Source organism: Lepisma saccharinum, chromosome 1 (genome assembly GCF_977018435.1).
Source record: "Lepisma saccharinum chromosome 1, izLepSacc3.1, whole genome shotgun sequence".
In the NCBI taxonomy this organism is placed as follows: domain Eukaryota; kingdom Metazoa; phylum Arthropoda; class Insecta; order Zygentoma; family Lepismatidae; genus Lepisma; species Lepisma saccharinum.
Window position 1 is genome coordinate 182,332,138 of NC_139229.1, and position 14,263 is coordinate 182,346,400.

The window sequence follows — 14,263 nt, forward strand, 5'->3', positions numbered from 1 at the left end:
AGCTTGGGGAGGGGGTTAAGTGTTAATCATAAGCACCATTACCTTTGAATTACGGGGCATACTATAATTATATCTTCAATTTTCCTACATTACTGAAGGGGCGTGTCCCATTCGCCAACGACTCGTCCTGTATTGCAAAGTTAGGGTATAAAAATGTCAATTTCCTTTATAAGGAAGACTTCGAGAAAGGTAATTTTACATCTACAAATTTTGTCCGGATAATTTTCCCATATCATTCGTCACGAAAATACAGTGCCGAACAAAAAGAAAAGAAAATATAAAAAATTACATTTTTTACAGTTTAACTTAAAAAATCATTGGGTATATTAAAAGCTTCGAGGACCAAATTTGTTGAGCGTAATATTGAGATTGAAACAAAAGAATAATGTACCGATATATCTACTGGTTTGATATATGCACGTTTTCATAAAACACTGCGTATTGAAGTTCAGGGGGAAAGCTCTGTGAGGAGCGGTGGGGCTTTCGAAAAATGCTTCTCTTATGAATGTCTTACATACAATACACTCACCATTCCCATAATTATGTTCGACAACCCCCCCCAATTTTTTTACCTTAGTTTCCTGGACTGGAGTACAGTGTGCGATTTACCAAATCCGTGACTACGGAAGAAAACATATCTTGTTGCACAGGCATTGCGGATAGTCGTAGAAGAATGTTAGAAACATTAGGAATGAAGCCTAGATTACTACAAGCATTATATGAGGACGATCATAACTGACGCCTAGTATTTTGAGAACCGTACCGTATTCTTCTCTTACCTCTCTACTATGGCTAGGATGAAAAGTAAATTTGGGAGTTGGTAACCGCTTGGAATATTAAACGCACGCACCCACAGTCATTTTTCTAGTCAACTTGTTACTCAATATGCATTATATTAAGAATGTGCAGTTCTTCAAGTCTGCATATCAAGTGATTCTAAAAGATTTCTTATTAAGAAGATTTTTTTGGGATCAACATCACGTTTCCTTTATATCTTATCAGTAGTAGGAAAAAGAAAGAAATGGATAGATATTTTGTCCAGGCAGGCTTATTTTCAGATAAGCTTATCGACGCCGCATATTGACAGAGTGATATCTATAAAGGATTGAGTTTGCTCCTTTGTTATCACGTTCTTTTGTAGTTGAATGAGGTTACCTTCGCGAGTGTCAAGTTTAGAATGCTCAGCGCTAAATAGCAGCGTAGTTTGCAAAATATAATATTGACGTGTGCAGTGGGTGCTGCCTTGTGTGTTTTTTTAGTAGTGGTATTCGTGATTGTAATTTTAGGAGACCTTTCGGAGGAGGTGAGTGAATATCTGAGTTAAGTGAACACAGTGTACGTTGTTGTTCTTGGGCTCAGCCTTTTTGGTGTCGGTCTAGATTGGGGGATGTTAGAGGAAGGGAGTTGCTTCCAATGCAGAAACGCTAGAGAGTAAGAGGCAGAGAGAGAGGGAGAGCAGAGTTAAAATTTGATACTAGAGGCGGGTAAGCCATTCTTTAGCAACATTTCCATAGGCTGTACCCGATAACCAAAGATTCGGATTCAGCCATCCTAACAGCTAAATCGTGTTGATGTTGCCTGCTGTTTGAACGGATTTGATACTCCTGTGGACTTTTCTGCTCAAAGGGTAGGACATTTATACAAAAGATGCAGGATACAACGCATTTTGGTTGTTCCACACTGCAACTGCACTCATCTTTGGTTCGTGTTCCCCCCCCCCCCCCCTTCTTAAGATTTGTGTCTACATAAAAGTGCAAAGTGAATGCATGCCCACTCATATTTTCCATTCAGCTTGCCAATACTTGGACAGTATTGAATATTTCCTGTGGGGAAAACCTGATGGTAAAAGACCTGGACGGACGCTTAGGCCGATAACGACATTGACAAGATAGATTCATGCAAATTGGGCGTGCCTTGACAAACCAAGTTAGATAATAGATGTGGAAGAACGTAATCTATTTGGTCAGAATAAAAATAATTTTTTGTTCTTCGTACAAACATTAAAGATCCATTCCGTTAACATCTGAGAACCTTGTTGAATAAATAAATTTTAAATAATACAGCATGAAATAATTGATTTCACCTGCCTATTTATGCATTTTGTTGTAAGTTAGACTGAGGCAGATTTTATTTACGAACAATTTCTCCAATGTTGTCATGTTCTCGTTTTAGGGTAAAGGTGGAAAATAGAGATCATTTCACTAAGTGTAATGTCAATGTCGTCTATCCATCATCGATTTCGACAAAATTGTACTCCAGAATCCTAGTTGTCATTCGGAGATCGAGGTGGCGCCGGGCCATGCTCGCAATTGATTGATTAAGGGTCGAACTTTTCGGAAAGCACATGTCAACTAATCACCCTGGAAACTAAATTCGCAGGTTAAAGAAAAGAGGCTGTGGCACCTGGATTCACAATCGGGATAATCTGTAGGATTGTGTGTTGTCCTGTACTTTGTGTTGATGTGTGCTGAGTGTCCCATTTAATAGCCTATCTGTGGGGTAATAGTGGACTTAAACGAACTTGGACTTTGAAACTCTGAGTGTATTTAAGGCCACTACTTTTAACCTAGTTTTCTTAGTCATCTGATATTTTTTATACTCCCTCTGTTCCATAATTATAGTCCGGTATGCCAAAATGGTGACTTTTTATTTATGTTCTTTTGGATACTTGATCGGCCAATTTGTACTGATCCTTGAGTAATAACGTTGTATGACTCATTCCCGTGTTTAATTTTCTTCTTCTGTATACACCAATGTCACAGTTTGCCTATCGGACAATTATTATGGGACAACAAACAAAATTGTACCGGACAATAATTGTGGGACAGAGGGAGTAACTTTTAGGCTTGATAAGGAATTCATCTCTGTAGGATAGGTTTTAACTAACTTATTCTTTGTTAGATTCGTGTTCCCTGTTCTTCATAAGATCCCTGTCAAATAGCGTAAGTGCTTACGTACCTTTTATATGTAATATGATTGCGTTTTGGTTCTGTTACGGATGCACAGCGCTACCAGTAACGAGACTATGGAAGGAAGTTTGGTAGTTATTTGGACTTTCTCATTACTCTACACTAGATTGTTTCAAAATCCACAGTTCCTGTATATTCATAGTGTGCAGCAAACAGTGATTGCACACAGACAAGTTTACTTTAGTAAAATGCCCAATTTCCAGGTAAAAAATTGGCACACCAGCAAAGCCTGCTATATTGTCGTAACTGAAGTAAGTTAGGTCTCTCCAGGACAGCACACACCTCATGGTATTCACACTGTGTTTCTGATGTAATGAATTGATTTTTTGGTTGTTTCAGATAATTGAACTTAGTGTACGATGTGTACTTGTCTGCTGCAGGTTGTTGAAGTAAAGCTTGACTCGTGTTGCTTTTCTTTGCAGGTGACTGGCAAAGGAGACGACTGACTTGTCGCTTGGATCCTGGCAACATCTGACTCCCTGTGATCTCCAGAATGCTAACAGCAAGGGGGAAACACTTCTTACACTGTTGCATGTTCTTCACTGTGATCGTACTATTCGAGGCATTTACTGGCGGAATCCACCTCTGGCCGGACAATAAACAAGATATAAACCCGTGGGTGGAATATGGTTACATCGGAGCATTTATTTTATATTTACTGCGTTTCCTGACCTTCCTACCCTTACCGCAAGTTCTCTTCAACTTCCTGGGCCTGACTCTCTACAACGCTTTCCCGGACAAGGTCCACCTGAAGGGTTCACCGTTGCTGGCGCCCTTCATCTGCATCCGGATAGTGACGCGAGGGGATTATCCGGACTTGGTGAAGACCAACGTGAACAAGAACATGAACAAGTGCATAGACGTCGGGCTGGAACACTTCGTCATCGAAGTTGTGACGGACAAGGCGATAAACTTGCCGAAGCACCGGCGGATCCGGGAGGTGGTGGTTCCTTCCACGTATCGTACAAAGAGTGGTGCGTTGTTCAAAGCGCGGGCGCTGCAGTATTGCTTGGAGGACGATGTGAACATTCTGAGCGACAACGAGTGGATCGTCCACCTGGACGAGGAGACTCTGCTGACGGAGAACTCGATTCGTGGCATTCTCAACTTCGTGATCGATGGGAAACACCAGTTCGGCCAGGGCCTTATCACGTACGCTAACGAAGACGTTGTCAACTGGGTGACAACGCTCGCGGACAGTTTCCGCGTTGCCGACGACATGGGCAAGCTCAGACTCCAGTTCAACATGTTCCACAAGCCTCTTTTCAGCTGGAAAGGATCCTACGTTGTCACGCAGGTAAGTTAGAGCTTTTTTTTTTTTTTTTTTTCATTTCTTCTGTTTCCTGTGCTAGTCGGTTGCCTAGCCCACTTGCTGGTGTGGACATGTCACATATTGGCCAATTGACTGAAGAATTCAAGAGAGCACTCAATGTCGGAGCGTGTTCGTGCCTGTACCAACGTGTCAAACGCCCGTGCACTAGCCAGTATCGTGGATGTATATATTTTTTAACTGATAGTTGTATTTGGATTTAAGCGATTCGATTTATATTGAAAGATCTTGATTAATCTTTTGTCTGTCATTCCCAGCTGTTGACTTTTGAAAGAGCCATTCAAGATCCTGAGATGTCATAAACCGTAGTCTTCATAGTTGCTTAGTCTTACGACTTAAGTGCGTTTTACTTTCTTAGAGACTTGCATGAAATTTGTCAAATCCCTATTATCTCTTCCAAACTGTCAAAAGAATCGCAATATGCTCCCACATGGTATTACAGTGAAATCAGTGCCTTTATTTTCTTTGCCGTGCGTTCTGCTTAGAAGGTATCCAATTCCACTACAACATTTACGTCGAAATGTACGTATGTGTTTATATAGTACACAGGCTGGCCACAAATCTGGAACCAAATTACGATGGACACCACCTCTCCTTAATGAATAACGTACCCCACATGTTCACCAGTCTCGACACTTTCTCACACGTTTCAACACTGTCTCTTCACTTACTGGCGGTCTACCATACCTCTGCTTATCGCGAACCGATTCTGTTTCCGGATTTTTTTAGTAATTATCCAACTACACCATGGCTTATTGACCTCTCGGGATGTCTCCCATTGAATTCCGCCGCCACTTGCCCACAAATAGTTCTCTCCATTTCGTCGTATTTCAGTAGTGCCATACGTCACATGTAATCAGAAAACAAACCATTGGTTCCAGGTTTTATGGCCACCCTGTATATTGATAACATATGTTTATTTGCTGGTCACGCCAGTATTCTTTCCCATTCCGCCGTCGATGAATATCGGGAATTTTTCAATAGGAATTAAGCATGTATTTTTCAGTAGCTACATAATTTCGTTCTGATTTATACTTGTTAATAAGTTGGTGAACGTGGTGTTGGTTACTGTTTGCAATTCGTTCGTCATACGTGAGCTCTCTGATATTGCAATGTGGTCTCGTTTCAATAGACATGCTAGGAAGTAGTTGCCCATTCCCAGGAGTAGAGTTGGTGAGAATCAGTAATACAGGAAAACGTGGCAAAAAATATGACTCGCTGCTAAAGTCTGTTCTCTTGTAATTGAGAGGTCAAGGATTGGTTGCCACTTCCTGGTAGCACTCGGTAGCCAAAATATGAATTTGTCTCTTATTCAACTTAGCAAGGGAAGTTGACAAACGCCCTTTAGAAATATATTTTATTGCTTACAAGATGACACCCACCCCCTTTTATTTTTCTCCTTTGCACAAACTCCGCTCTCGTTCTTGTAGTTTGGCTTTAGTAATGACATCTTCCCTGTGAGTGTGTTCACATTGAATTTAAATGCCCTTCCTGTATCCTTGTGAAGCCCTATTGCTTCACCTCCTTGGGAATAAGCGCATGCAAAGTTTCCACGATTTATTGCCGTGGCATAGAGTGATAGGTTTGATTCATGACGCGCTGAAAATTTTTGAATTATGTCAGCGCTCTTGTCTATAAATTTCCCCCTCTTTCTCTCGTTTGCACAATAAGCTGCTAATGGTTACATCGGATTAACTAAGAAATGCTCTGACATGATTGTAAGCAGTTTCAAGACCGACATTTTTTTTTTGCTGTTGTTAACCATGGCATAACCAATTGGTATTTCACCATAGGCATCCTTGTGATTGAAAGAGAGCTTTTATTTCACAATTTAAGCATCAACAGGACACACAAAACGTTGTAATGGCGGACTTTCACAAACCTCTCATTTGAATCATTACACCTAATGGAGAGAAACAAGAAACCAGTTAAACTTTAACAACTCACGCTATCCTACACCATATCCAAGATCTTGGTTCGCTTGGTGCTGTGCAAGCTACAAGGACAAGTATCCCACCTCAAAATGCAATTTAATGTAACTTTTCTGATCGTGGATCTTTTAGACAATCTGTCCAATCACCATTGTGATTCTTGCGCTAAACTTGAGTTATTCTAATAGATTAGTTATTGTTATTAGTTATTATATTATTCTAATAGATTGAGTTATTCTAATAGAAATCTAATAGATTTCTGTCAGACATGCACTGCGAAATCATTAGACGTGAGAGAGCAGCGACATGTATGACTAAAATACAAATTAAAGTTCAAACACAACCATCAAACGAGGATACTCTTCCAACTTTCCTGGAAGTTTTTCTTAGGAAACTCGATTATTTATTCCTTCGCAGCTTCAATGAACTTTAAAATTTCTAGCGTGGGCAGGCATAGTCGCCAAATATTCGTTAAGACGAAAACATATTTTCCCATGGAATTTTATTAAATACTTGAAAGAGAATCGCAGCGCAGGACGTTAATCCGAGATGTTAATCCCTTGTTGTGTTCATAATGAGTTTTTCCTTCTGTGCATGAAGTGTATCGATATGGTTGATGGAGTTGACGACAGAGAGCAAGAAACCCAAACGTTACGAGCTTTCATATTATTATTATTATTAATTATATTATGTCAGGGCGGTCTTTCACCCAGCTTGCTTACTGCATTCTGTTTTCCATGAAATGTTTAGAATTTTGAAAACGTCTTTAATTTGTTTCACTTTCTAGTACTATTCGTGTGTTTTTCAAATTGTCTTCTACACTTATTTCCACTTTGCACACAGGCACCTACTTGAATTTCGGGCATTATTTCCCCCGAGTTGCGTTTATGGTTTTAAGTATGAAATTCTCCTGTTTTGTAATGCTAGGACGTGCCTAATTTTCCTGATTTCATGTGAATTGCCTAATTTTATAGTTTTGTCCGTTTTATATCTTGTTTCATTGTAGCTTTACTGACAAATATTATTCTATGACTTCAGACCCTAATTTTACAGTTTTCAGTTTTCTTGGCTTTTTTTAGTGCCTGTTTCCTTTTTTTATCTACGCTTTTAATCACTTGAATGTATTAAAATGCTTCATTTTATTTTTTATTAATATTTCTGCTCTTTCAATATTTGCCTTCAAATTTTAGAAATCTATACATTGATGATGTGCGTGCAACGTGGATTTTATTGGGGGGTGGTCACACTTGCGAGGTCACACACATGGGGAGTCGTGTCTAAATTGACATGCTTTAAAATGTACACAGGGCCCAGACAGTCCATCGGAGGATAGGTGTAAAAAAAAGGTCGACACCCTCAAGAGATTATTGGGATTAGAGTTTCTCCTATTAGTCCACGCGCTTGTAGCTCGCACGGGAACTCGCATCATTAAAGATCTCCCGGTTTTTACCCCGTAACCAGGAAGTGATTTGAGTAAAACCACATGAGCGATAATAGCCCGCAGTGCTAATGGGAGTGACGTCATCACTTTGGTAGACGACGCCCGGGTGTCTGAAAGGAACGTGCTTTCCTGTGACGTCACTCCCTGTTCGCGTGCTCTCGCAGGAACGACCGGGAGACATCGGCGGTCCCTGTCACTTGACTCTTCATGGAATTGCATCAGCGCCGTGCGTGGGCCCAGGAGGGCGACGGCAATTGACAGCCTAAAGAGGCCGGTATTGCACGAGAGCACGTAATTTCATTTTCGTTATAGTATTACATCGCAGTCCTGTCGTCTACGTTAATCGCGACGCTGAAGACGAATTGAAGATGCAGATTAATGGTTTGATAAATCTTGAAGTAACACGAGTGTCTCACTGGCACGATCTCGTCAGTTGTCACCCAATTTTGTGGATTAGTCTTTTCGAGCAGGGCATGAGTGTTGGTTAGATCGGAATTCATTCTCGTCATTGCGATTAACTTAACGAGGTAGTTTTGTTGACAAAGCACAAGGGACAATTAACGAACAAAGAAAGGTTTTCTCTTCAGCTTGAGGGCTACAATTAATCGATCGCCCTCATCCCCGTTTTTAATGAATGTTAGGTTTAAGAGGTTCAATTTAAATGCCACTTTCCAGCTTTTGTCGGGTCTACATATTTTGCCGCCCCCCCTTCTCTATTTATCTACCTATACATATGAGCAGGGGTAGACAAAGCTAAAGATAAATCAGGCGCCAGCCCCTTTGTCTTTTCAAATACGGGCTAAGAAAGCCATGAATCTAAGACAAGCTACCAAATGTGATCTTAAAACATTTTATTTATTAAACAATGCAAGATTGGATTAAAAGTAATTAATTCTTGGATGTGATTGGCTTTCCTAAACAAGGCTCAACCGGGAACAACATGAATAACTATCTAGTACATTCTAATATAGGGCCGTCTTTAACATATTGCTGCAGATTTTAATATTCGGGTAGCAACAATGCAAAAATGTATAATGGCATGTTTAATACTCTGATTTAATTATGCACGTGCAGGAGGAAACACAAACATTAAAAAACACATACTGTACTCGTTATTTACAAAAAAAACATAGTGTAAATTTCCGTAATCGAACTCGAAATATACGTATATATAAAAAATTTAGAACTGGATTTAAAAATTCAATCGTCAGGTGAATTTTTTTCTACTCCCCTTTATATGAGCGTGTGTAGTTCGACATAACATAGAACCTCCTTTGAAATGAATCGTCAAACTTCCTATGTATGTCTAGACTCAACTAGTAGCCTCAAGCCACAGAACCAGGGAAGAAAAACTTGTGGTGAGAGAGAAATTCATTTTTAGTTTGTCCTGTGGAACATTAAACAAGTTATTAACCAAACAACTACTGCATGTTAGCGAACCTTAAATGAATAATAAATCCTTTCACCTTACAACATCTTTGTGGTCTTCTTTGCTCTATGGCGCTGGCAAAAATACCACGATTATTATTTTACACATACGTACTTGCATACGAATCCTATAAGCATGGCAAGTGCCCCCTTAAAGCTTGCGGCTTTGCGGTTTATAGATCCGGCACTGCTTTCCTGTTACTTGTGATTTCGCAACCACAAGGATGAAATCGCAGACGGACATTCATGAAGGAACATGAATTCCTAGGCCAGGATTCGAAACTGAAATCTTCGGTGATGACACTGTAAGGCAACCTAGCTCGTACCCTCACCTCCTGCCCTAATTTGAAAGTTGTATTGTATTTTGGTATTTTGCGTCGCTTTTCTGCCATCTTGTGTTATCGCGACGATGAGGATGAGTGATGAGTGGATGAAGGGACACTCACGAACAATACTAATGTCCGCGTCAGGACTCGAACATGGGACCTTAGGTGGCGAGATCGAAAGTCTGAAATTGTTAATCTTCTGCTTTATAGGTGAGGGCAGGGCACAGGGGAAAAGTTGTGCTAAAACAATTACTGCCCAGGTACCCTACCCTGGATAGCAGACTGCACCAATACTTTTCCAGAGCCAGACACTCCTTGTATTCACTGTTTGAAGGAGACAAACAGCATTACATTTGGGAAAAGTGCTACTTGGCTCGTCACCATATACGAAACTTTGGCTCTCTCTCTCTCTCTCTCTCTCTCTCTCTCTCTCTCTCCCTCTCTCTCTCCCCCCCTCCCTCCCTCCCTCCTGTAGTAAGGAGGGGCGTTGAGAAGAGTCAAAGTTCGATAATCTTTGGAAGTATCATTCCCCCGATGATACAAAGTTCAGATAAAATTTTTAATGTTTCTATTATCTCATTGGTCATTTCATTGGAAAAGCACGTTGCAGAGGCCGAAAGAGACCTGTCACCTGATTATAGACCGAACATGATTTCCATGTGGTAAGGGAGGAACTCCATTATATTGAACGATCAATCTGTGACAAGTAATTGTATGGAGTTCGAACGAGTCATTCCGGCCAGTGACCTCAGAATCATAAAAGCATTAGGAGTGTGAATTAAGTCTCTTATAATTGCTGTAAAAGCAGGACAAGATACGAATATTCTGCAGATACGATGCCATCCACAAACGAGTTAACACTAATTATTATTAGCACTTGAATCAATTTCTGTGACTTGCATTTTTCAATGTACCGGAGAAAACTATCAGTATTTGACTATAAAAATGAGGAAGAGGCTAATTGAGTGTGGTTTCTTGAACCGTGAGGCCTCGGCAACTCACGATCTTGCCACCGAGTGCCTCAGCTTCGAGCCCTAGGGTGGGCATACGTGTTCTTTGTGAATGCTCGTTTATTAGTTTCCATCATTCATCCTCATCGTTGCAATTAGCCAAAATGCAGAAATGAGACACAAATGAAGAAAAACACAAATACATTAATTGTGGAAAGCGTTCCGCAAAAGGTCGAGTGATATGTTCTTTAAATGCTGTAAATAATTTTCAGTTTGCTGTAACTAAAATAAAAGTTCAATGCAGAAGTTTTCAGGAAGGAAGATGCACATAATATCATTCGATAAGAACGAAGATGGCAACCCTTATGCAACAGAACTCCGGTTGTAGTATGAATTTTAACGGACTAGACCCAACAGCAAATCTCGTGCCAGTGCAAGAAAAGTGCATCCGTGATGTAACGCAATGACAAGATCGTGGTTATGTAAATGCAGTTGTGCGTGGTGGAAAAGTAAGAAGTTATACCAGTAAGTGGAAGAGTTCATAAGCTCGGAACAAGCAGCAGCCGACGATAGGAAGTATTTGCGGAATTCATATCTCCACTTCCTCGTATTCAAATTAATGTGTACCATACTGGGAGGAAATGACAGTTGAACGACCTATGCTTAATGTACTGCCGCGTGGTATTAGTAATTCATTGTTTTACGCACCATAAAGTTACCAGAGGTTTGTTCGTTGCAGGTTCGTACCAAAACTTTTCTTGAGTGCTGTTTAAAAGACGTCATGAAAGGCTGATGCATCTCTATCGTTCATTCACACCGACACTTAAGGATTTCTGCTCCTCTGCGGTCCATTTTAGAAGCAGAGACAGGAAGTGAGTTGGAGCTGGCTTTCCGGTCATGTGGCGTGCGGGAGGAATTCGCTTGTCACAAGATGCTTTTGTTTTATGTTGTCATTGTTCGTGCCCGAACTTGTCACGCATAGCCTGTTGTCGAGAACAGTTTGCTGTGCGCTTACGTTCAGTGGCGATGTTATGCTGCTGCCTCACAGCTACGAACGCTATGCTAGGGACATTTGTAGGAGCTTCAGTGTTGAAACTAGCGAGCGGACCTAAAATGCTGTTTCTTGCTAGTATTAGGATGCGCAGTTAGATTTGCGATAGCCTAATGCACACGCGTCAGAGAAACAAATAGTGCTGAGTGGGCGAGGCTTTGTCTGCATAGGCTCGCTTCCGATATGCTCATAAGTAGGGCTAGGATTTTTATGACCAAAAAATCACCAAAATATGCAAAATAAAATATGCTCATATGATCTAAAATTTTACAAAATATGCACTGTAATTTTAAAAATATGCCTTATAACCGGACTGTTTCCAACATCAATATCTAACACATGCTGAAATATTTTCATATACGTACTATTTTTAATTCACTTTATGGGCCCTGAGTTGCAATGCACAATGAATACTTTCTGTAAATTTTCAAATAAAAATTAAAAGGATGTTGCTGCAGTCCAAAGAAGAAACCTCGAGTCAACATGGGAGTAAGAACACATTCACTTCGAAAATGACTGTATATTTCTTGAGAAAGCGAAAATATGCTGAATATGTCCGAAAATCCATCAAAATATGCTGTATCACGTAGAAACGGCCAAATATGCCCTTAAAAAGCACCTTAATTCAATTAGTTTCTTCACAATATGAATTTCTATATATTTAGGGAACACATCACTCTTACCAAACAAAATATGCTAAGTCATGAAAATCCTAGTTTTACTCATAAGCTATCGGCAGGAATGTTCGGAAAATTGAAGTGGTTGCCGCTACAAGAATGTGATCACCAGTGCTTGAAAAATTTTCTTCAAAGCTAGGCGCCAGCTCTGAGAATCAGGCGCCAGGAAACTATCTACTAGCAATTGTGCATACTACAGTGTGTTTCAAAAGTCGCACAATACAAACTTTGAAAATGTATATCATGAAAACCGTAAGAGGTATTTACACCAGGTTTTCTGCACTAAACTAATCATGTAGCTACGCTACCACTGGGTTAATAAATTTATGTTAGCATGTATCCAAATAAAAGCAATTACATTATTTTTTTAAAAAAATATTGTTAATTTGCTGAAAACATCTGAGAATTGATTTTCAACAATATACAAACGTAGAAATTTTCAGCGAAAATTCAGGTTCGACCAGGACTCGAACACATGTCTCTGCCATTGTTCTAACCACTGAGCTACTGAGCCGGCCTGGCCTCGCCTGATTTTTCGCTGTCGCTGTTTTACCTGCGTGGAATCTTCTCTGGCAGTGCTACCGCAACGGGATCTGTTGCCTTTGAAACACAGTAGACTTCAACGTTGCCTGGTTCCTCCCAGCGTAGAGATGTTAATTATTGAAGATCAGGCACACGCATGAAATGTACTACGTAGAAATTTTCAGCGAAAAATGCTTTAACCTCTCTAAGCTTTGAGGAACCAGGCAATGTCGAAGTCTACTGTGTTTCAAAGGCAACAGATCCCGTCGCGGTAGCGCTGGCAGAGACGATTCCACACAGGTATAACAGTGACAGCGAGAAATCGGGCGAGGCCAGGCCGGCTCAGTTGTTAGATAATTCGTACGGTATACCAGAGACCCAGGTTCGAGTCCTGGTCGAGCCTGCATTTTTCGCTGAAAATTTCTACGTAGTACATCTTCTGTGTGTACCTAATCTTCAATAATAATACCAACTCGTTAACAAATTTGTGGGATCATTTGTCCCAAAAATGGCACTTTTTCACTCAACCCATAAAATCGCCAATTAAAAATCCATCAAATGTTGCACATGACCAATATTGGTCCCAAATGACAGATTGACATGACATCAGACATCTAATTATGACACTTCGATAATTTCTTACGTATTTTTCTCATTCAAAAGTGCATTTCTGGAAAAGTTTTAACGCTGCTTTCCGCCAGTTATTAATTTATCTAAATTTTCTGTATGGAGAAAACTGATAATTTTAAGCATTGAAAAATATCTCAATGGATGAGGCTTTATAATCCAGAAAACCCGGTGTGCTGTTTTCATGATATACATTTTCAAAGTTTGGATTGTGCAACTTTTGAAACACTCTGTTTAAGAAGCTGAGCATCACGGTATTCAAAACATCGCTAAATCATTCGAGAAAACAGGAAATGGGGTGTTGGGGAACAAAGAGTAAGAAATTATTACTGACACTCGGGAATGTTCACAACGTTGATTTAAAAAAAAAATTGGGGTGTTGGGGAACAAAGAGTAAGAAATTATTACTGACACTCGGGAATGTTCACAACGTTGATTTAAAAAAAATCATTTTTAACTTACGCTGTACTGCAATTTGAACTAGAATCATCAAAATTTCGTACATATTACAGCATAAGATCACAGTCGCCAGGCTGAAATTTTTAGTCGCCATGGCGACCGGGATTTTTCGATCCCTGGTGATCATCATCCTTCCTGCGTTTGCGAAATGTGTTCTATGGTTGTCTGTTTTATCAAAACATCGCTGAGTATCGACATGCTTAGTAATGTTCTGAGTGTTACGTGCTCATTTCTTCCTTTGACTCGTTATCATGTCACTTGATTGAAAAGTTAATAGAAGAGATGAGAGGCACTGCCTGCTTATGAGTTTTCTCTTTCACAATGTTCCTTTTCGATCACTCCGAACGTCTGCTTCTCAAATTCACTTCTTACTAGTTTGCATCAGCTGTGTTGGTGGCCAAGCATGTTGAGTGGTCGACTCACTATCTCGCCCCAAAAGTGCTGACTGTGAGTACTGGCCTGGTTCCTTCATCAACTTCATCTGCTCGTCAGTCATTCGCATTGTCGGCATTAGCCAAAAGTGGAAGAGCAGCGCGGCAACAAATACAAAAT

At 40.2% G+C, this 14,263-nt stretch overlaps 1 protein-coding gene across 2 annotated transcripts in view; it reads left to right on the forward strand.

Moving 5' to 3' along the window:
- Positions 1-14,263, forward strand: part of egh (beta-1,4-mannosyltransferase egh) — an 88,711-nt gene that overhangs the window by 13,557 nt on the left and 60,891 nt on the right. Inside the window, exons 1-2 of one of the 2 annotated variants that reach the window (XM_083143903.1) lie at positions 1,168-1,303; positions 3,392-4,266. In XM_083143903.1, the coding sequence (XP_083000029.1) occupies positions 3,463-4,266 (804 nt within the window). In that variant the 5' untranslated portion in view covers positions 1,168-1,303; positions 3,392-3,462. Of the gene's footprint in view, positions 1-1,167; positions 1,304-3,391; positions 4,267-14,263 lie in introns of those variants that run through there. The other variant, XM_083143900.1, reaches the window with a different exon arrangement.